Source organism: Typha latifolia, chromosome 4 (genome assembly GCF_019914945.1).
Source record: "Typha latifolia isolate L0001 chromosome 4, TyphaL0001v2, whole genome shotgun sequence".
NCBI lineage: Eukaryota > Viridiplantae > Streptophyta > Magnoliopsida > Poales > Typhaceae > Typha > Typha latifolia.
Genome location: NC_133089.1, coordinates 494741 through 518548, shown reverse-complemented (window position 1 = coordinate 518548; position 23808 = coordinate 494741). Strand labels below are relative to the sequence as shown.

The 23808-nt window shown below is 36.6% G+C and overlaps 2 protein-coding genes across 12 annotated transcripts; one reads left to right on the top strand and one right to left on the bottom strand.

The window, feature by feature from the left end:
- The first annotated feature begins 1529 nt into the window (after nt 1–1529).
- On the top strand, nt 1530–4174 carry LOC140787513 (G-type lectin S-receptor-like serine/threonine-protein kinase At2g19130). Its single transcript, XM_073136467.1, has one exon. It carries the CDS (start codon nt 1579–1581, stop codon nt 4015–4017), a length of 2439 nt encoding a protein of 812 aa, XP_072992568.1. The 5' UTR covers nt 1530–1578; the 3' UTR covers nt 4018–4174.
- A 1158-nt stretch (nt 4175–5332) lies between these two features.
- On the bottom strand, nt 5333–23337 carry LOC140786605 (rho GTPase-activating protein 7-like). 11 transcript variants are annotated; one of them, XM_073135163.1, is made up of 26 exons: nt 22995–23336; nt 22559–22821; nt 21928–22062; nt 21496–21532; nt 20619–20695; nt 20036–20106; nt 19852–19930; nt 19633–19777; nt 18302–18421; nt 17729–17806; nt 17472–17527; nt 17300–17369; nt 15479–15563; nt 14829–15072; nt 14515–14742; nt 13345–13719; nt 13213–13262; nt 10397–10457; nt 10221–10304; nt 9081–9197; nt 8834–9000; nt 7927–7993; nt 6786–6995; nt 6477–6686; nt 5976–6374; nt 5333–5804 (listed from the first exon to the last, which is right to left on the bottom strand). In XM_073135163.1, the coding sequence occupies exons 2-26, from the start codon at nt 22592–22594 to the stop codon at nt 5646–5648; spliced, it is 3360 nt and encodes a 1119-aa protein (XP_072991264.1). In that variant the 5' UTR covers nt 22595–22821; nt 22995–23336; the 3' UTR covers nt 5333–5645. The 11 variants fall into 11 exon arrangements, with proteins under 11 accessions (XP_072991264.1, XP_072991266.1, XP_072991268.1 ...); XM_073135165.1 differs by lacking the exon at nt 22559–22821 and having other exon boundaries at nt 22995–23337; XM_073135167.1 differs by lacking the exon at nt 22559–22821 and having other exon boundaries at nt 14515–14727.
- Between the last annotated feature and the right edge of the window lie 471 nt (nt 23338–23808).

The window sequence follows — 23808 nt, the reverse complement described above, 5'->3', positions numbered from 1 at the left end:
TACATGCTCTATTCTTACATCCAAGAAGAAATCCAAAGTGAAAAAACATTCAAATACAATGTTTCGAATGCATTGAGGCGACGAAATCCCCTTTGGAGAATTTGCACCATCTCTGTCGAGTCAAATTCAAGCACAAGCTTGCTCCTCCATGGCACTTTTCAAAATCCATTCGCTTCCTGCATTGACACTTCGATTGATGTAATGCTAATATGCTACTCTTCTTACAACCATTCAACTCTTATAAATTGATAGGTATTTTCTCTAGGACTAAGAAAGTTGTAGGATTGACTCTAACTTTAAATAAGCTTTGCAACGCAACTACTGATGCCTCATCGACATTTTGTTCAAAATAATAGTTCAAAGATATACATGCTTAAAAGTCTAAATTATGTGTCTTAGTATATTGACTATAGCTTAGTGAGATATAAGTGCCTTTATATCGAAAAGGTGTTGACTATTTGTCTAACTTACGGTGACACCACAACCCACTCAACTAATTTAAATAGGGTTAAATACTTTTACCCCTTTGAAACATACTAAAATCAATTTTCCTCTATTATCTCCTTACACTTTTAAATAAACTATAAGTGCAAGTAGAGTTAATAATATATAAATATATATTTTAAGAGAAATTTTTGAGCGGCAAAGTGGTACAAATCCAAAAAAAAGTATTTTGGTCAAAAATATCTGATGCTATTATGTGGTTGTGATGCTAGTCTGTGGTCAAAAGAAACTATCCGCATCCAACATTTACATGTTCGTGGTTGTGATGCTACTCTCTTACATTGACATGACAATTAATGACCAGTTAATTTTATTAAAATATTAAGCGCTTCTTACACGGCGGAGATAATTATTTATCAATCAGCTTGAAGATCTGATGTTAAAATACTCAAAGGTATAATAGAAATATAAAAAGTTAAGATATTACTTATTCAATATATAATTGTTTATTTTTAAAATATATTATCTTGCATATTATTTTTTAATAATTTATTAAGTAAAAGACATATATTCTTACCCGAGAGTAATATATATATATTCGAATAAGAGTATTTATATCTTTTTATAATTAAATTGATGAAAGTTTAATTAAATTTTATCTCTTTAATTATTTTTTAATTATTTATATATATCTCTTATTAATTTAAGATTGATTTAAACTAAAATTTAATAATAGAGATAGAAAATCATATTTAAATTGAAATTTATTTCTAAAGAATTAAATTTAAATTGCTTAGTATTAAATAATATTATTATAATTATATCTATTATAATTATATTTAAGAGAGAAAAATCTTAACGAAGTTAGAGACGTGTAATCTATTCTTTTGATTAATATGCATTTTTTTTTACGTAAATTTTAGTGGAATATTAAAATATTTGCCTAAAATATTAGAGAATTTTAAACCCCATTAATCTCCTCTCTCTCTCTCTCCCTCTCTCTCTCTCTGTCTCTCTCCGAGTAGTTGGGATAGTTAAGTCATGGACTGAGTCTTCTCAGGTAGTACAGTTTCCTGTTGCTGAGGGTTGATGCCCCTATAAAAGTTAGCACCAAGAATTCTTCTTTCTTCAAACATGGATACCAGAAGCAGTACTCCTTTGATCCACTACCACTACCTTGTGCTTCTCTTCTTTGCTTTCTCCTCCATTCTCCACCACTCTGTTGCAGTTGATAGGCTCAGCCATGGCCAATCCCTCTCGGGAGAACAAACCATCATATCCCAAGGTGGCAAATTTGAGTTGGGTTTCTTCTCCCCAGGTAAATCTAACAAGTACTACGTAGGCATCTGGTACAAAAAGGTCTCAAAGCAAACTATAGTCTGGGTAGCAAACAGAGAGCGGCCTGTCTCCAATCACTCATCCTCAGAGCTCAAGCTTTCCGAAGATGGCAGCAATCTTGTCATCCTCACACACCCAGGTACTCAAATCTGGTCATCTAATTCAACCACTACTAGTTCCAACTCCACAATCGCTGTACTCCTTGACGATGGCAACCTTGTCCTGAAGCATAATAGTTTGAGCTCTAGTAATGTCTTCTGGCAAAGCTTTGATTACCCAACAAACACTTGGCTTCCTGGAGCAAATCTCGGCTACGACAAGCTCGCCGGGAAGAACCGGTTCCTTACTTCGTGGAAGAATTCAGAGGATCCATCACCTGGGTTGTTCTCTGTTGAGATTGATCCCGGTGGCATCAGCCAGTTCTACTTACTGGCCAACAGGACTCACCAGTATTGGACTACTGGAGTTTGGGATGGAGAAATATTTAGCAATGTGCCAGAGATGAGATCAAACTACTTCTTCAACTTCAACTATGTAGCAAATATCAATGTGAATTACTTCAGCTACGCAATCCGCGACCCCTCTGACATCTCCAACTTCATGGTGGACTTCACCGGGCAAATGAAGAGACGGCGATGGGATACTAATGCAAAAGACTGGATATTGTACTGCTCTCTTCCAAGAGATCCATGTGATGTGTATGGAATATGTGGGTCGTTTGGTAGTTGCAGCAACACAAGCTCTCCCTCGTGCCGATGCTTGCAAGGCTTCGAGCCGCCATCCGTGGACAAGTGGAACTTGGGTGATACTAGCTCAGGTTGTGTCAGACATACATCCTTGGAGTGTGGTCGGAAAGATGGATTCACAAAGCTATCCAATGTGCAGCAGCTGCCTCCGAATCCTGAGCATGCAACGGTTAGCAGTAAAGAAGAATGTGAGCTTACTTGCTTGAACAATTGTTCTTGTGCTGCTTACTCTTATGACACTAGTAGGTGTTTGATCTGGAAGGGTGATCTTCTGAACTTGAAAGTGCTGTCCGGAGAACCAGAAAATCAAGGAGAGATCGCGGATCTTTACCTTCGCCTCGCTGCTTCAGAGTTGACGAAGCCGAAAGGAACCAAAAAGAAGGAAGAACTTGCAGTCATTGCTTCAGTGGCAAGCCTTGCTCTTATCATCACTATCGGCAGCGCTGTTTTGATGTGGAAATTCTACAAGAGGCGAGATGCAGGAAAGCTGGACATAGTTCATGGCGCATTACTATCGTTTGATTACAAACTTATAAAGAGGGTCACCAAGGACTTCTCAGACAAGCTTGGAAGTGGAGGTTTTGGGACAGTGTTCAAGGGAATTCTTCCAGATTCCACTCCCATAGCAGTGAAGAAACTTGAAGGTTCCAGGCAAGGAGAGAAACAATTCAGAGCAGAAGTGGCGACTCTTGGGTTGATTCAGCATGTCAATCTAGTCCGGTTACGAGGATTCTGCGCTGAAGGTGATAGAAGGCTGCTGGTTTATGATTACATGCCAAGGGGTTCCTTGGATTCATACTTGTTCAGAAGTAGCTCACAAATCTTGGATTGGAGCCAAAGGTACAAAATTGCTGTAGGCATTGCAAGAGGGCTGGCTTATCTCCACGAGAAATGCAGAGAGTGCATCATACACTGTGATATAAAGCCTGAGAACATACTCCTTGATGAGGAACTGTGTCCTAAGGTTGCAGACTTTGGCATGGCGAAGCTCATCGGTCACGAATTTAGCCGCGCACTGACCACTCTGAGAGGAACTCTTGGCTATCTCGCACCGGAATGGATTGCGGGCACCGCTATCACTCCGAAATCTGATGTTTATAGCTTTGGAATGCTGCTACTTGAGATAATATCAGGCAAAAGGAACAGAGAAGTATCCGAAGATAGACTGTGTCCTTACTTCCCTGCCTTGGCTGCAACTAAGCTGCATGAAGGCGAAGTTATTTGCTTGCTGGATGAGAGATTGGAGGGCAAGGCCAACATGGAGGAGATTGGCAGGGCTTGCAGAATTGCATGTTGGTGCATTCAGGACCAAGAAGTCAGCAGGCCAACTATGGGGTATGTTGTTCAACAACTTGAAAAAGTTGTAGATGTGAGCATGCCTCCCATTCCTTCACTACTTCAGAAATTTGCAGACAATGACTCGGTTATGATCTATGAATGTTCCAAGACTATCTCAGCTTCCACTGGAAATTTTACTCGCGAAGCTTAGATAATGTGCCCTAAGTAAGTTGTAATAATGATCTAATAATGATGAAGAGTTGATCCTCTGGAGGTAGAGGTTTTATTGTGCTATTAAGAAATGGTAAAAGGCCCATACCTCATGCTCTTGTAGGTTTTATTGTCCAAGCATATCTGTTCACTTGTCATTATGGACCATATTAGTATGCCACTTAGAGTAGACTTATAGTGATATTATAATGTGCTTATTTCTCTCTCCTCTCACTCCATACACTCAAATTATTTTAATTTATTAATAATAACAAAATTAGACAACACTCAATCACACGCCACTTCTTTTATAATTAATTCTCACTCTCTTCTCTCCAAAGTCGATTATTAGTGATCCCAAGCTCTCGTTCCACAACACCCTTTTTTTGACAAAGCTTCAACATTACTCTTGTTGCAAGAATACTCCTTTCCCACCAAGAAACCTGCAATGACCTAAGCGGAGAAGCTCAACCCACCCGCCCTTTGCTTTATTCAACTTGATCCAACTGAGAGAAATCAAGAGATTAGTGGAGATTGTATCTAAATCCTAAATCCCAGCTTCTCTCTCATTGGTCAATGAGCAGGGATAAAGATAGAGATAAAATGGAGTTTTGTAATTTAATTACATTTAATTTTTTAATTTAGCGTATCAAACTGAATACATATATTTATACACATTTTATTATCTTAAAGTGCACACAAGTTATACAATATATTCACATTAGAATCCATTATTACAAATTAGAAAGTCAAATATGTAATAAAATTGAAAAAGTCGTAAAAAGCTAGTCCCACATTTTTCGTGAAACATTATTTTTGAGAAAAGTTGTAATACCCCTAGGCCCGAGCTAGGATGTCCTAAGCAATAAACTGTTGCTTGGGATCTGAATTCTAAAAGTAACATTTATTTGTACGCACTTATAATTAAAGTACTTCTGATCAAAAGATCCTTTTCACATTCCATCAGTTGTTAGATAGGATAGATGGACGTAGGTACATCAAACTAATGCAGCCGTTTGCAATGGATGCATCAACAGCATGTAAATTGGCAATTCAAATACTATGTCATCAACATTATTGGAGGGTGGATGGAAAATGGTATAGGGCAATGCAACTTTGATTATAATTTTCATCTTCACAACCCTGCTTTGCAGAGCTTTATTCTTTTCAAATTATAACATATTTTGACTAAGATTAGTCATGGAAAAGTTATAAGATAAATTAAAGTATCAGGTTTAATGATTTGACTTCATATTTATCCAGCAACATAGGAGACACAAACTTGAATCAGGCACCGATAAGAAGAAGAAGAAGAATAAGAAGAAGAAGACCACACTTATGATACAAAGAAGCCAAATGTCAATTTACACTACCGCAGATGTCTAGCATCCGTCCGTCCTTCAAATTTGCACTGGGTCAATCTGAGACTTGCTAGAAGCAGAGGTGAATTCAGCTATAAACACAAACATGACGATGCTACATTAAAGACCTTTGCTAAACTTCTGACCTAAACTCACTGAACAATTTCCGGTTTTCACAATATCACCACACATTACAATGTCACAGCGACATTCTTTTCAATTGCATAGTTTGAAAGTGAATATATTTCCTCTTTGAGCAAATACCAGGTCATCTAGAGTTTGTCCTTGGAGGAGGACCTGGTGGACCTAATGTTCGAGTTGTGTCTAGGTTTTGTAGCTCATTCACAAGCTGAGCCCGTCTTTCTTTCAAGAAGTTAAGTCGGTTTGTGAGCTTGGCCAGAGCAAATGATGATGAAGAACCTGCCTCCTGAAGGGGAAGCAGAACATTCAGTGAAGGTTGATTTCACCAACCAAGCAACCCTAAGAATTGGGTTTATCTCAAATAAGATGCACACATTTCTGAATTGCATGAAAACAGGCTCAAACAAATCAGGAAAATAAAATTCATAATTTATTTAAAATACTACGTATAAATTACCTCGGCCTTGGAAGATATCTTCTTTGAACTTGCACCTCGACCAACTGTTGTTGGCTCTTCGGCAGAAAGAACACTACTCGATCCTTGAGATTTTGAACTGTTAACGTTGGTGGTACTTGACTGGTGCTTCTGAGAGGGTTGCTGCTTACTTGGTAAAGATGGCAAATCTTGGGTTTCCTTCCTCACAACCTCACCCTTTGAAAAGATCCTCTTTGAAGCTACATGCTGTCTAGCTATTGTTTGCTGTTCACTAGGGGGAATGCTATCGATACTGAGAGATTTACTACGTAAATTTGTAGAATTGGTCTGCTGCTTTTCAGAATGCTGCCCATCTGCTGAAGATGCTGAATCTTCCATCTGACTTTTCGCATTCTCAGATACTGCTGCAAGTGTCGCATTCTGCATACAAAGACAAATAAGTATGCAAACCCAGTGATATAATGAAATCTCATCTGTGCAACAAATAACAAGATACAAATGTTTCACAGTAGATTGGCCTACCACATTTCTGGACTTGTATGGAATGTTGTTGCAGGCAATTGTTGTTGGTTCCTCAGTAAATGGAGTACTTCTGGATCCAGAAATAATTGTGCTGCTTTGATTTGCGGTACCTAGCTGCTGCTTGTAGCGAGATCTCCTACTTGCAGAAGATGGTGGATGCTGGGCTTGAGTCCTTGAGCTCTCAAGGTCAACCTCAGAGTTGGCATTCTTCTTTACATAAGAACAAGCAATAGCTAGTCAGTCTTGATTTCCAACAATTTCAAAGATGAAATATAAATTACAAAGAGCCTTTCCATGAAGAATTACGACCTCATTCACAGGACAAATCTTCTTGGATTGGGCAGTGGTCCCAATATTATGTAACTCCTCAGTAGGAGAAGAGCAACTGATATCTGATGACGAAGTATCATCTTGACTTGCTGATTCGTTTTTTTGATCATCGAAAGGCTCAGCACTTGGTGAAGGAAAACTTTGCTTTTGCATTTCCTCACTCTCACGTGCTCCAGCCAAAACATCCTGCTAAAATGAAAATTTATCAGACTTTAAGATGTCCTATGAAGGAAGACATCAATCATGTCAGATGTGTATACTTAAGGGTACGAACATAAATGTGTAAAAGATACTATCATTATTATGATATATGACAATGCAGTACAGCTGATAAGTGGATTAATACAATGCTTAGAGAATCTATATATACCATATCCAGATCAAAGCCATAGTGCAACTTTTATGCAGCACAGCTACTGAAAATTGATTGATGTTTCTGTTCAAGGTTCTACAAAAACAGATTTTTCTATTGTTTGTAGAGGAAACATAGTGATGACCTTGCATTTACTTTGGCATACCATGCTTTAAGTTTAAGTACACAATAATGACTTCTGCATGTCACTTGGGTACTCAAGTTCATCTAAATGATGATTTTTCATCCTGCTATTATGTAGGAACTTTTGATCACAAAAGAGCAACATTTGCATAAGAAATCCTCATTTTGAAAAGGAGAGAATGAATACTTGTACTTTGCACAAGCATATGACCCGGAGATTACCAGATGGTAGCACGATGATGCCATATGCCATTGTCATACAATACAAAACCTGAGTTCAAAATAACTGACTTTGCAATAGCATCCCAGGGGGTCTCTGAGTTGGGCCTTGGAGAAGGTACCAATACGGAGAATGATAAGCTGATCACTTGACTTTAAGAAATACAGTTATCAGTAATTTTTGTGGTGCTTAGTAGTATTAGCTTGGTAGACTGTAGTTTAGTGATTATAGCATATCATGGAGGAAAAGATATTACAAGTGAGTATCTATATATAGATGAACTATGAATATAGTATATATACATCTACTGGTAAAGCATATCACTCTAATGAATTGGATATAGAACAACTAAAGAGGTAAAAGTATTGCTTATCATCACAAAATAGGAGACATGAAGATCTTACGTCACATTTTGGTATCTTCTCCCTTTGATTTACAATAGTACTGTTCACATCTCCCTTCAGATTTTTCCTGTATCAAGTGATGTACCATCCAAGATTAATACCAGATTCAGCATGAACCAATATGCCAATAATTAAATTGCAGTATCTATATATTGACATGTCACATTCAGGATATCTATTGTCTTCCTGTGAAGATATGCTGGCTGTTGTCTACCACTATTAAATGATCACCAACAGTTTGACCATTTCTTTTAATTTTGTTTTCTTGTGAATTACTCTAAAATTGCACTTTAACAAGTGGCAAAGTACACATAGATCAGATAGAAGCATCTTTCACAATCTGAAAATGAAGACCACGGTAATTTCCCAAATATCAGTGTCTAAGGAATAAAGAGCTTTTCACATGAATGTAATCAACGAGTTAAGTTGTTTGCCTTAATATTTCTGTGTCAACTAAATTGTTCACAAGTTTACAGCCTATTTAACGAGAAACCTTTGCCCAAGAAAGGACTTAAAAGTTAATAATGTGCCAGCACTTAGCATTATGTAGTCGCATATATTGATCAAACTTCCTCCTGAAAAGTTTAGATCTAATAGCATAAATGATGTCAGATTAGGAAGATACATATCTGGAAGAGTCAAGCCATAATGTAATATATCAATGGCTTCTGAAAATATTATTTGCAAATAGAACTACAAAATGTTGTCGGTCACCAGTAGAAAGAGGCAAATTTGAGACCAAAATCAAGATCTATCAGTTATCTAGCAAGTATTTATCTGCAGGACATATTTCTTCTAAATCAATGGTAAAAAGTATCACTTTATAGAAAGATAATACAATTGCCATTTAAGCAGGTGCAGACAACTCTGGAATTACGAAAAATACATAAACAGGAAAGTTTCTTACTCAGCTGATTTATCCCTAACAAAGAGATGTTTATTGCACGATTCACATAATGAAGCATAACTTCGTTGTAGTTGATTGTTAAGTTGTCCACGAAGATCAGAAACCTTTTGCTTTAGATTAATGATATCCGCTTCAGCAAGAGCAACTTCCTGGAGATCTGCCCTAGTCTATCACAACAGCAAATTAAAAATATGAGGTTAAGTCGAACCATTTAACTTTAAGAATCCCACCACTTAATGAAACTAACCTTGCTATCTATTGCAGATGCACAAGATATCTGCCCTCGTTTCATGTTCATTAGTCCAGATTCCAATGAAGCCCTCAAATCTCTCTCCTTCTGTAACTGCTCTCGCAATTTTTCCACCTGTTGCCAAAAAAGATTTAACTTTATACTGTTGAATCCATGATTACGAGAAATCTTTTACAGGCATGATGTTGAATTATTTAAGTTACACCACCCAAAAATTAACTGAATAATTATCATTGATGGCAATAAGTTTTATAAAATGTTGGATTAGTTTGATTGTAAATTTTTTTGGCATAAGATCCATAAAATGTAATCATCATGGAGCAATTCAGATAGCTTAAGAGGTTCACATATCAACACCTTATCCTCTTTTCCTGTCATTTAGTGTTAAGCATCTTCTCAAGCAAGTAAGAGGGTCTATCACTTGCAGTAAGCTAGAATAGTTGTTGATGACTGAACTAGCATCAAGCATTTAAATTGCACCATATTCCATTTGCATATATGCGAGTATGATGCTTCGGCATTTTGTTGGACCTAAAAAAGGTTAAGAACTAAAATTATGATAGGAGATCTAAAGATGCCAGATCTGAATGCATGAACCTCATTTGAAAAATGTTGTACTCTTTCTGGAATCTATTATTTGCAGATTAATTAACCATGAATTGTATCGAAGCACCTTAAGAAATCTTAATAAGAGGGGATCAAATTTTCTCAATGAACAAAAGAAAACTAAGTTATTTTTCCATTTCCTTAACAAGAGGTTGCAAGGTTTAGTAGTCTTTGGATTTAATATGTTTATCAGTTGTACAAGCAGCAGTTCCTTCGTTTACTTCATTGATGAAGAAATACATCACTTAACTGACAAAACAATATACTGCATTGTTCGTCACTTGACTGTTAAGCAACATAACATAAGATAATAAACATAAAAAGATGATACTGTATTATGAACAATACAAATACATATGAATTTATTTTCCCAGATTCCAAATCACATACTTAGGAAGAGAAATTATAAAACATGTGCTGCATTCTCTGTAGAAAATTAGAACTACTGCATTGGAATTCTAAAATAAAACAAGGCAAAATTTTTTTTTCTTTCTAATATGTGATGAAAGTGGCATCATAATTAATTCTTACATCCTTCTCAAGTGCTAAACGACGCTCATGTAGTGTTTCTTTCCGTCTTTCTAAACTTACTTGCAGGATTCCGTTTCCTTTTACCTGAAAAAATGTGGATCAATTCCAGGTAAATGGCAAATTAATTGAACATAATAACATTACAAGCTTGTGAGACAATAAAGAGTAAAGCATACCTCCTTTGCAATTTTATCCTGGAGGTCGCATTTAGTGCTTTCAAGCCTCTGAATGGCAATCCTGGTTCAATGGGAAGATTAGCATAATTGAACAAATGATACTTTTCAATATATAACATTCAAGTTGAACTGTTGTAATGATATATCATATTATCATATATGATCACATGAAACAATGGCCTATCAGCTTCCATTTGTTGTCACTAATTTTCAGGTAGTATGAATGTGGTCCCTCAATTTACTGCAACTGATTAATGTACAGTTTTAAGTCCAGTCTATTTTGGACTGTTAAAGAATGCTTTTTAACCATTAAGATCCAATCTTCAAGTCTTTTTTGGTTTTCTCCCTCATGAGACCTTCAACTTGCATGACTACTCCTGCAATTTCATGTGCGCCTAATGAAATAAATATTTATTAACTGCAAAAATTAGTATTCAAAGTCTTTTCTAAGATTTAAGGTTCTCTATAGTCTGTAGGATAAATAGTAGTCAATAATCGGGAATGATATTTACAGAGAAAAAGTTGTGATTGACACGTGACAGAGCAACCAGACATCATGTTAAGCTAGTTGACAACTATACCTTACCTTTTCTCCTTAGGATCCTCTATTTCAATATCTTTTATAAAGGTGTTGTTATGGACTTTTAATTTTCAAAAACTTTCTCTGTAAATAATAATCTTCTCTGTAAATATCACTACCGTACTAGATCCCTAAAAGTACTTCAGCTATCTCCCTGAAGCTCTCACCCTTGTGGAATGTATGTAGGAAAAATAAAATCTACAACAGCCTTTTCCCACTGAGGGTGTCCTCTAAGGGTGTCCTAATCCACATGGCTCTAACCAATGTAGGGTCTGGAGAGGGTCTGACATATGGAGCCTTACAATATTCCTAGACATGCAGTTTCCATAACTTGAACCTGCACTATTAAGGTGCATGGGCAAACGTTAACCGTCACACCAACAACATAAATATGTTTCCCCTCCAAATTCAATGATTTCAAAGTGTACGCTCCATCAGTCATGCAAGGTAACTAGAGATATACATTTTCCCTGAAGTTCTCTGGCGAAACAACTGTCATTTTCATCATGCTTTCCCTTTTCTCTCTTTTGTCTCTTAATGAAGCTAGATAATCTGTATGATAAAATAGAAGGGAGGAAAGAAAAATCACACTAAGTTGCTTGATTTCTTTTTAGTTTGTGTTGCTTAGAAATGATGATAAAGCAAGACATCTTCATAAGGTTGAACTCGCATTTACAAGTCTTGATTAGATATAAGCACATCTAAGTTAGGTTTCAATTTATAAAACGTGACTTTTTTCCATAACTTGTTACCACAAAGTAAGATTTAACATTGTAATAACAGGTCAAAACAATACCAAACTAGCTTACATTTAATTTTCAAAATCACTTAAAATCCTACATAAGATAATCCACTATAAAGTCGAATTTAGTAGTGAAAAGGAAATACTAGTTCCTAAAGGAGGTTACTACAAGTTCATAAACAGGAGGACAAAACCACTTTCTTACAGAAAAAAAAATGATTTTTTCTATTTCTTTATTTATCTCATCATGTTGGAGCAGAACTAATTGGGGACAGAATAACAAAAAGAAACTGCTTTGCATAATTATGAAGAAGTCAAATTAGGAGTTAAATGAGGTAGTCAAATCTATATAAAGAGATTAAAAAGCAGTGAGAAGACAGATCATCAAGGGACAAGGATAGAATAAGAAAAACCCTACTACAGCCAGAAGCAAATCAGCAACATCAGTCTCCTTTAGCAGAAATAATTCACATCATTCCCTAGTATAGTTGTATGTTCATGAGTACAACCATCTCCGTGTGCAAATATATGAGTCTTTATAGTCCATCACTCCATCCAACATGAAATGCTTACAAGACTCACAAGAGCACAGTTGTCATTGCCAATTTGCACCTTCAGCAGTGTTAGTGATATATGATACTATGACCCACTTTAACTTAGACATGTTACATTAAAAATTTAAAATGTGCTCAAGTTAACTCATAAAAATTATCCATGTAATGATTGTTAGAGGTGTTGTCTCTCCCATATTTGAGATGCAACTAATTCTGTGATCCACTCATATGCTGCTTAGGGTCAAACTCTATTTACTTAATAATTGGATATCAATTTCATCAAGGATGCAATTAAATGCGTGGAGTCAACCTGCAAAGACAAAATGCATCCAGATGTCCAAACATTAGCACTAACGCACCTGATATGAATAGAAAAACAGTAGGTGCATGATCACAATATTGTATGTTTACAAATGAGAACTTATGGTGGGGACACCACTTTTCGTCACATTTATTCTCGTAAGCACAAAATGGCTGTACCCGTGACCCTTTGGCTTAACGAGGGTTATGACTAGTCACATTCCAGGACTATTTTTGTCTTTTATCTTTTACTTTATTTTGCCTATATAAAGGCTTGCAATCATCTTTTATGGATTAATGAATATTTTGGGAGCTTTTGCCTATTGAGTGTTTGTTAATGGATTCCAACGTCGGTGGATTCCGACACCCCGGTTGGTGGATTCCACGGGTTTGATTATTTCTTCCTATTTTTTCTTCTCAGCTCTACAATCAAGACGTTGTTTTGCATCAACTTAAAAATATGGTGCCATGCAGCAATAACATATCTTGCATATATACTTTATTAAATAGCTAATTGATGTCCTTACAACAAAGTGATGATGAAAACTATGTAAGTCAAACTAGCTAGAAAGAGAAGGTATAAAAAATGAAAAGCACGGTTTAGTCTAAGAAACAAACATATAATAAATATATCACTTACTCATCCTCACTAGAGTAGTCAATTGACTCCATTGAAAGGTTCTTTCTTGCCTAGAAATCAAATGCAAATATAAGACAATAGAAGAAACTTTGATGATAGCTCAGAGCCATAAGTAGATATAGCAAGACTTACAGAGGTACGGCCCCATATAGTTGGTCTTTTGCTACGAAGCACTGGCTCATTTGATTTATTAGTGAACTTTGGATTTTTGGAGGGTAAAGTATGATTAGCTGATTTGAGCATTTCACTTGCAGAAGCAGTAACTTCCCCACTTAATTCATTGGACTCTTGAATGGCAGCTAAGAAATTTCGGTTTTCATACTGCAAAATATCTTCACGTGGAAAAACATCCTTAGGAACTGGAGTCTGAGATGTTGAGGATGGATTTTGATCATTGTACTTTTCCAAAGAAAGAGTTTGCGCTGTTTTTTCAGGTATTTGAGAACGGTGAACAACCTCATGATCTTTATGAGATGTAACATTTGCGTCATTGTGGTATCCAACATCCTGCATAGTAAACTAGATCTGATGAGTATCAAAACAGTAGAAATAGAAATGAGTATCAGACACCCTGTGGAAACCCTAGGTTTCTAGTCTACAAATTCAATTTCAACATAAGCATACAACTTCTCAACCGAGCAATGCTCATGAGTACAGTGAATATTAGTTATAGGTTGAAATGATCAAACAGTTGATAAAATCATAAAAGAGAGATAGAAACCTATATCTCCATGCTGCTTCGAATATCTTATCACAACCATGAAATTTTGAGCACTTGACTGGCAGTGATGTCTGCTTAGTAGTGAGTTTTAGTATTCAAGATCCAAATCATCTTACCTTGAATCTTGAAAGGACAACTCTGCATCTTATGAACAATAAAGCAACTGAGCAAGTCTGCAACTTCTCAGTAGCACTTTAAAATGAGAAAAGGAGATTTCCTTCACATTAAAGCTGAAAGTTACTTCCAGGGGGAACTATCTTATTGTTTGGCTAGTTAAGCATTTTGAGCATGATAATAGTATTAAAGATGATCTTTTTGTGATTTTTCAGATTCGTGGAACGCAAAGTTGTTTAAGTAAATAAGAGAGGGGTTGATGCATGGAAAGAAAGATTGACAGGTACCATAAAGGAATTAGGTATGTAAGCTACAAAAGGGCCATGATATTACAGTCTACAACAAGCATCCATTGGGATGTCAAAACTCAAAACTTCAGCTATCCAATCAGTACAGAATCCTAATATGTCAGAAACAAGGTATAATTACTTGTATCCCAAAACAAAAGACCAATTATAATTTATTACCTTGTCGTCAGACACATCGCTCCCTACATAACTGCAACTTCCACTAAGTCTCTCGCTAGTTGAATGTTCAGTATCATCATCTATCTCTGATTCAAGGCCATTATGTGCATCATGATAGCCATCATCTTCTGGGATGTCATTATCAGTAAAATCATCATCTTCATCATCACCATCCTCAGACTCAGTATAAAGCTCCGAGGACAAGGATCCCTCCTGCAAATGATTCTCCTGGATAAATACTTGTTAGTTTGTAAAACTCAAATGCTTAGAAATTTAGAACTGTGATCCAATTAAGAAATTCAATGGAAGCTTACATCAAATATTTTTTCATGTTCCTCTAGGAGAATTATAACAATAGCTTGAGCATGGTTAGCAGCTGCAGCAGCTTGGAGAAGCTGAATGGAACCATCTCCACCCATATTGAAATCATCTTCTAATTCACAGTCGCCAGCAAGAAGGGGGCGAAGTAGTAGTGGTGCCATACAAGCTGCTAAAGCTGATAATGTCATCCGGTTCACAGATTTGTGTGCTGCCACAGTTAGCATCATCTGAAGAATCCTGGAACAAGAGCAACGAAGTTGGTATGTAAAGTAGAGTTGCAAATTTTACTGAGTTAATGGCTAAAAGAGAATCAACCAAGATATCAACTACGGAATACGAGGAACAAGAAAATGATAATGCTCTGGATTGTTAGGACTAGAACATTCCTACATTAGATAGGTAATTCTAAAATCTCAAACAAGGATTTTGTGTCAGTGGCACGGGGATTGCCGACCATTTGCCAACTCTTTGCTGAGGTGCAGATATTTTTTTTACTCGCCCTGCATCAGTTCAGTAAGGCACTACTACCATGCGAGTATGTGGCATTGCCAATCCATGCCAGGCATGCCCACTGACTTGACAATGGATGACCTCAGCACCCTATTAAATAAAATGCCAAATTGATGCATGACCTGGGAGGTACCTTTGCAGTAGGCGTCTGTTTGGCTCAGGGAAAGTTTCATATATTGCAGCACGCATTGCATCAACTCTGCCTCCACGTTCAGTTCCTACATGTACATAATTTCCATGAGTGATGTCTGTACGATTAGTTACTTATCTATTGCCTCAACAGTATAATAATTCACTCATCTGTCGCATGTAATGCAAAATGAGCATTTCATCAGGGGAGAAGTTTGAAGAAGAAAAATATGGCAACAGTCTTACGTTCATGTGCCAATCATTTGGAGTTGGCATATGACCCTCTCAACTAATAAGTTTCAATTAAGCCTGACTTCTCCATCAATCTTCAGGAAAATCTCAAATAACCAGAATCTCATTCAGTAGATATTGTAATAATGCTTGCCGACATCCTTGAATGGTTTACATTGAAGTGTTGCAGGTGAGGCACTGACAAAATTGTATTTCTTAGACTAGAATCAATCCATTCGATGGATTGCTCATATTACACACCAAGGCATATAGATCGAATGACCAGGAAAGGTCATTGCTAAAACTAAGAGATCATTGTAGAGTGATCGACAAAAGCAAATTAAACCATGTCTGATATGCCTAAAGTTGGCATACCCTAGTCTCTGTGGATGCTATATATAGACACATGTTTCACACTTGGACTCATGATAACCATAAACTTAGGAAAGGGACTGTCAAAGGGTACTCAGTATCAAACCCATCCTAGATCACTTCTTCTAAATAAGAATAAAATGTTCCAACCACTCCATTCTGGTATCTTATAGGGATGGAACAGTAAGGGTGGAGGCAAATGTACAGCATATGTTTCACAGTTTCACTATAATACCATCAATGCCTAACCCTAAAGTGCAACAGTTGATACAGTGCAAAAATTGTGTTCCTACAGTACCCTTCTGGACCTCAACAATCTGAAGGGAATGAACTGAAACAATTCATGATGGCAGCACATGTGGCTAAATGTATCAGCATTGAGATATATGTAAGGTATCTAATGCAAAATCGTTAACAACTTAAGCTCCAGATGGAAGTTGAGCAGCAAATTACAGCCTGTAAGTATTTCTGAATTACATGTTTACTCATGTCTAGAGGATTCCGTATTGCAATAGGACAATGATAAGGCTTGCAATGTTGGAGAATGAAAACTGAAAGAAAGATGTCAGAAAGTCAGGAAAAATAAGAAATATAGGCAAAAATGTAATGGTATCTTGGTAGAAAGTGATTGAAAGCCAGCTTTTATTTCATGTAAAATTGCAATAAACATACAAGAAAAAAACTATTACAATAGTGCATATTTAAGAACTAAAAAGAAAAGGAAATAGAAGTTCTGGAAGAAGTATTTGAAAGATCAATTAACACCAAGATTTTTAAAACTGAATAGTTGGTACAAGCTTGGTAGTCATGGCTATGGTTAAAACTTGTTAGAAAAAATGGATATCTACTAATGCATATATGATATATCCATTCATCTCACATTAGTAACTCAACATATTGCAATCTGCTTCTGTGGCAAGTTGGTTAATGTTGCATGATTCTTTTTTGATATATATCAGTTGTATAAATTGCAAAACTCTTAATATCCACAACTCTACTGTGTTTATAAAATAAGGAATCCATTTGCGCATATTAAGCATGTATTGCACTTTTCCTTTTCTAAATGAGACAGAATTATTTAGTGAAAGAGAAGCAACACGATAAAACAAATGGATGCTCATTTTCGCCAAATAGCTATATAAAGTAAAATGGCATGTTATATTAAATGATATAACTCTATAAGGCAATTGACATCTGAAATGTGAAGAAGTATCAGACTTACGATATGCATCAATCAGTGCAGTACAACATGTTGCAGGAACGGGAGACGATGGCATCTCTCGAAGAACATGCTGTAAATAAAGATGACTTTGAAATTAAACCAAGGTAGATGAAGTCAATATTTTGGATTATTACTCATATAGTAATATGTTCATCTCCATGGCATACAATACCTTGATACAATCACCAATAACATGTGCATCCTCTTCTGCAGAGAACTCGTCTTTTCCTGAAAAAGGAATAAAATTATGGGAGAGGAAACATACAAGCTTAAAGTTTAAACATACAAAATGCCAAATGAGTTTTTTTGTAACATTATGGTTTATCCTGATTATGAAATACAAAATCACACTGACTGGGGTCGAATATTTGTGCCAGCTCAACTGCTTAAGCATTATTAAAGATCATGCCGATAAAGTGGATAACTCACCCTGTTCATAATCCCGAACTCTGCGTTCTACCTCTTCGACATCAGCTGACTGACGCAAGATACCTTCCACTTTGATTCCTGTTAAATAAGTCTGTGCATCAGCCATGTTATACCTCTTTGGGGATAAGAATCTGATTCCCCTAATTAACTATAGTGGATAAGGTTTTATAACAAGACCTTTATTATTTATTCATTAGCATATAAATAATTGATACAGAATCGAAAGCTTGCCAAATGACTACATGAATCTGTTTTTTTGCCAGCCTTTTTCTTAATCCAAGATTAAGAAATCCTCTGGTCATGTAAAAATACTACTTATCTGACTAATTTTGTAATCTATGAGGCCACAACAACACATCGATATCGTGCACTAACTTCTCTTCTTTATCTATTAGAATTTAGAACTGCATTTTGCAGTCATTTTGGCCTCAACAATTTTTCTACATCCTAAAGTAAATGAAGATTAAAACTTCCATAACCCTATTCTATAGGAAACATACACGCATAAAAGAATGAACAAAGCAGTAGCTTTATCAGAATAAAAAGCTAAGCATGGCAAGAAATAGATTCTACCATATTCTTCAATGAACCGGAGGGCTTTCTCCAAGAAAGACGGACTCCCATCGATATCTTCAAGTGCAAGTAAAACCGGCCTACCAACCACCATGGATTTCACAGGAGGCTTACCTTTCCCTGCAACAGGAACAGTATCAACTGGTTAATTCAAGCTAGAAAGCTAAAAGGACCAGGTCGCCTTCATGGACAAAAAAGGCTTATATCCTAAGTAATTGACCAAATAAGGTGGGAGATCCTCAAGTGGTCAATATAGTAATTGTTGTTCAACCATATTATTAAGAGTACCTTCTACCACCAAGTTCTGCGAGAGAAAAGAAAAAGTAGTCCAGAGAGGATAAGCATGTACTGACGGAACTTTCTCTCCTCTCCATGTCAGGAAGTAACAACAGAAAATGAATAGACTAGAATACTCATGCGATTGCAGTCAAACAAGGATATATGAAAGTAGTAAACAACTTCATCACGGCATGGGCACAAACTGAGGATACATGCTTCCTCAGTTGAAGTGGTTTAATATCATCTTTTCCCAAATCCTCAGTTAAAGATATTAGGCATCACAGAAATGAAGCTTTCCTTCTTTCATCTGGTCAAATTTAAGGGCATTACCATGATAAAGCCACTGATTTTCTCCTTTCATTCATTTATCTGAGAATGAAATGTCAATAGGGTACAAAAAGTATAATGTCCCTCTTGACTGTATGTAATTAAATCAGGGAAAGTTCCTTTAAGAGTCCTGCAGTGAACTGTATCCTACAAAGTGATAGTTGCATGGACAACATTTGGACTTGGACTGCCCACATATGTAGCTACAATTTCCCTTTTCTGTTATGTGTGTATGCATATATATAGTTACCATAGGACACGAATTATGGCTTATGTGTTCATCATGGCATATGTGTTCATCTGTCCATAAATTCATATCTGTATACTAGTCCTTTCATGTATTTATTTGATCATCATATTTTTCTGATAATATGCACAATGAGAACTTCAAACTAGGAAGTCACACCCTACTATCTTTCTTCGTATGCAAGTAGAAGACGGGAAGTTGGTGAAAGCTGCGAATAATTGGTCCTTCTCAAAATTACAGGTTGGTACTTGGTACTACTATCCATTTCATGAAGATAAAAGGAGACTTCATAAGAAACATGGATTGATCTAAGGCATGTAATACTGAAGAATATTCTAACAAACTGTAAAAATTGTTACGCCTATGTCTTTAGTATGCAATGCTATAAACAGGAAAGTTCAAGAAAATGTCATTACTGTCGATCTGTCATAGAATATTAAAATAAAAAGGTCATATAAAGCATGACCAAGTAGCATACATTGTTCAGTTGAAGCTTCAACTTGATCTGTTGCATCACTCCGGAATATCCCATTTTGACCCATTGCAAGGGCTGCACTAGGTGCTTGTGCCAAAGCATTCTCCAGTGCAGCTTTCCACTCATGCAAATCTTCTAAAGTTTCTGCCTGTTTGAAAATGATGTTGAAGAAGCAACTTTTGGCCAAAAATTAGAGGATAATGCGAAGAATCTAAAACCAACCTTTAAAGTAAATGCCCGACCATCATGACCATCAGGAAAGAGCACCGTCAGAAGTTTCTTATCTGCTTTGACAACAACACTGAAAAACTTTCATCACGTTAAGACTATCTTCAATGAAGTTAAACAAAATTATCATCTCCTAATGTTGTGTGTGGGAACTAGTCTTTCATTGGTAGACACCTACCTTCCAGAATTGTTTAGGTCAATACCGCCAAGTGTGAGATTCACTTCACTCCCTCTTGGAGGAGGAACATTCTGTTAGCAAAAGATGGTGGATTGCTTAGAGATCAAGCAACTAAAGAATGTCCAGAAAGAACAAATAGATTGGAATTCCCAAAATAAAGTGCAGAGAATACTTCTTATCAGGAAAAATGGGTACTTTCTACTCATATCAGCAAGAGATTGAGTTGGCAACTTGTAGGTTTTACTGTAGTATAAACAATAGAATCAGATTACTAGCTTTCTCACATGGCTTTTTTCAGCATCTATACACAAGTCTTTTCTTATTTCAAGTCTTCTAGTGCCCAAGATGAAATTTAATAGTATAACGTAAAAATGCATGACTAGTTTCAAGTTATCCAAGTAAAAAGTGGTGCAGAGAACAAGAGTTGGCAGATAGAGCACGTAATCAATGTGATTGTGACTGGAATAGTTCCAACTAACAGACCAATCAATTCTCCACCACCCCTTTCCGTAATCATATATAATATTTCAGTAGAAATATATGCTAATGGAAGATAAGGAAATTAGAAAACAATGATACTTACTGGGTCATTTCTGAAAAAGATCAATGATGTTCGCGTAAGAATAAACCATCGTTTCTTCCACGAAGTCCAACCTATTCCTGCAATTATAGATTCCATAAAGAAGTGTGGAAATATGGATTTCTTCAGACATTACAAGCCTTGAATTAGTGAATAATGTAGTGAAGATCAGGCTGATTATCTTAGATGTCCCCCTAAATCTTCACTATGAGAGGAGAATTTATTGCCTAATTATGGAATAAGATAAACATTCGTATGATTGTCAAGGTAAAAGGAACTTTGGATTTAAAGAATTACTACTACTACTATTACAACAACAACAACAAAAAAGCTTTCAGTTCCAACAATTGGGGTTGGCTATACCGCTATAGGGATCCTTCTTCTCCAATTATCTCTATTTGGTGCATCTCACTTAGAAAACTAATAAGTTTAATAAAGTTGATGGTAACATTATAGTGAAACATCCAAATGTAAGCCATGTGACAATTTTTACAAATGATCCATAGAAATGCTTATAGATTAGAAGTTCAGAGAACCATCCCTAAATTGATCATCCAGAATAGAAGCGATTTGTAATTTTATATATAGGCGGGGAGGCATAAAGTGACATTCTCGAATGCATTACTACGTGAGATTTATGCTTTCCAAATTTTCCCCACTAAAAATTAACACAATTAAAAGAACACATAGCAAAAATATAAGATAACAAATGATTTTGAATTAAAACCCACATAGAATAAAGAAAATATCATTCGGAACATTGAATAACTAAAATACACTATTACTTAGACACTCAAACTTCCAGACTTTTAATGAAAGATTTTGATTAGTGTATCAGGAACATGAAAGAACATCACCTATACACTATGAAAAATCATACCTTTAGATGATATGAATAGCGGCCCACTCTTAAAAATCTGCAATCATGGAGAGTTTAGCAATACTAGTTAAATTCAGATACCACTCAAATATTTACTGCAAATTATAAATGAATTCGTACCCATTTATATAGACCTAATAATAGGAACAGTAGAAATGGAAATGTAGATCATGACCATCAAAATAATTACCATGGTAGTTGAAAATAACTGAATCCTAATACATCACCATAAACCTAGATTTCTATTTGACAAATAATATTTGTAACTATCAAACTCAGTAAGATTTTAAGATAATACTTAAGGCAGAACTAATAAGTTACTTTAAATCAAAAGAAAAAAAAGAGCCATACATCAATGCAACTTTCAAGTATGAAAAAGATGGTACCATATTTGAGAACATATATATCATTACATCTAAGAAAATCTCAGACCTGTCCATTGAGGCCGTTATTAGCTTGTTTGTCAGAACTGTCAGGGTTCCTTGTGGTCCCAGTATTTATGTCCCCCTCCCCACCTTGACTGGTTTTAGATTGAGCTGAATTATCAGCAGTCTGAGAAGAGGCCATCTGTTATAGATACGTCAGAATCTCATTACAATGTGATGGAACTGCAGAGTGTCATGCTTACATAAAAGCCTCATGACAGCAAACTGGTTACTGATGAAGACCTTCCAAGAGTAAAGTAGTAAAGGCAATGAAACTCTAATTAGTCCTTTATAATTAGTAGAATTGCCCAGTAAGGATATTCCTTCTAGGCACAATACTGTGTTGGTCACTTTGTAACTACAAAATCTATAATTCCACTTTTCTATGTATATGTATGTAATTTTCACTATACAACATGCCAGTGACACATGCATCTTGATTCTCTAATGCAACTTAAGTTTAAGTATCCATAGAGTAAATTAAGAAAAGAAAGGATTTCATGCCAGAAACCTATAGTGTTGATTTTGTACCAGCATAATAATGTATAAAATGATTGCTCAATTACAAACTGATGTGGGAACGCCAAAACAAGACGCTCTGATTTTTTATGTATAAACAATGCCAGTTATGTTCTTACAAAAGATTCCTTGTTCATTGAAGTCCAGTAATTCATATTGAATTTTGCGGCCAGATGTCTGATGTCAAATCTTTCTACGGAGCCTAAAGAAGGAACCGATAACGACGACACTGACAAATTCGGTCGTGCAAACCTTTGCCTTAAAACTTGAAAAGGAATAGGCGCTTTCAAACAACGGCGATCAAGAACTGGAGACACCAAAAGACCACCTTCTTACCCAATCTTGCTTCGCATTTCCCCACCAATTCGAAATAAGGAAAAACCTAAAAGGCCAAGAAAATTTTAAACCCGGGGAATTCACCGTCCGATGACGAGTTTATATCAGGACGTCTCGACCAAAACCGATCATCGAAATTGGCATCAACATAGAAATCAAGCAACTTATATCGACGCACGACGCGATCAATGCTTCGCGACGAAAAGATCGAGGAGTCACCTGAGACGATCGGAGGGAATTCTCGATCCGAACCTACGCGAATTCGAGCGCGGGAGCAGCAAATGCGAGACGATCAAGGTCGAAGCAAAGCGCGACAGCCATTGCCTTTAGGATTCTTTCTCTCACCCCATCTCCTCCTATCCTTTTTTTCCGTTAAATTTTTTCTCCTCTCTCTCTCTCTCTCTCTCTCTCTCTCGGAAGTCTCTCGTCCCTCTCGCGCGTGTTCGCGCGCCTCCCTCGCTCCGCTCTTCTCTCTCGCCTTCTCTCCTTACGTTTAGAGAAGAGAGGAGGGAGACGCGGGCGCCGTGCGGACGCTACATCCCGTGCGGGCGCCCGTCGATCTGAGATTTGAAAGGTGGAAGGTAGATTTAACGCTACACGTAGTACCTTCTATGCGGACGTCCGCATGTCGGGTTTTGGCGGGGCTCCGCAGCTTTTCTTTTGATGGGGCGCATGAAGCGGAAGCTTGATACGGTGGCATGCCGGGGGTGGGACCCGGATCTGTGTCCGAACGGCGATGCATAGAAGTTTGACAGAATTTTATCAGTTTGACGAAAATGCCCCTCCTTGGTTGATGACTCGGATCGTCACCTGAGAGGGTAAAACCGAAATTTTATTTTAAGACCAGCTTTCTTCCTCTTCTTTTTTTTTTTCTTTTTTAATGACGTTGGCAGTTAAAATTGTGTTCTAAGCTCCTTTTACTTTTGTTTGTTTAGAAAATAAATTAGCTTAATCCTGAGCATCGGACCCTCTACTAGTTATGATGCAGTAATTATTCCCTACAGTCTTCATTGGTTGAATTAAACTGGGATAT

Excerpts from the sequence above, each read along its gene's own strand:
- LOC140787513 (XM_073136467.1), top strand. The coding sequence starts at position 1,579 with ATGGATACCAGAAGCAGTACTCCTTTGATCCACTACCACTACCTTGTG.
- LOC140786605 (XM_073135163.1), bottom strand. The coding sequence starts at position 22,594 with ATGAATTACTGGACTTCAATGAACAAGGAATCTTTT. Across the intron at positions 17,528-17,728 it reads AGTTCGGGATTATGAACAGG|GAAAAGACGAGTTCTCTGCA; the intron begins GTGAGTTATCCA and ends TTCCTTTTTCAG. Across the intron at positions 6,687-6,785 it reads AGATTTGTCCTGTGAATGAG|AAGAATGCCAACTCTGAGGT; the intron begins GTCGTAATTCTT and ends TCTTATGTAAAG.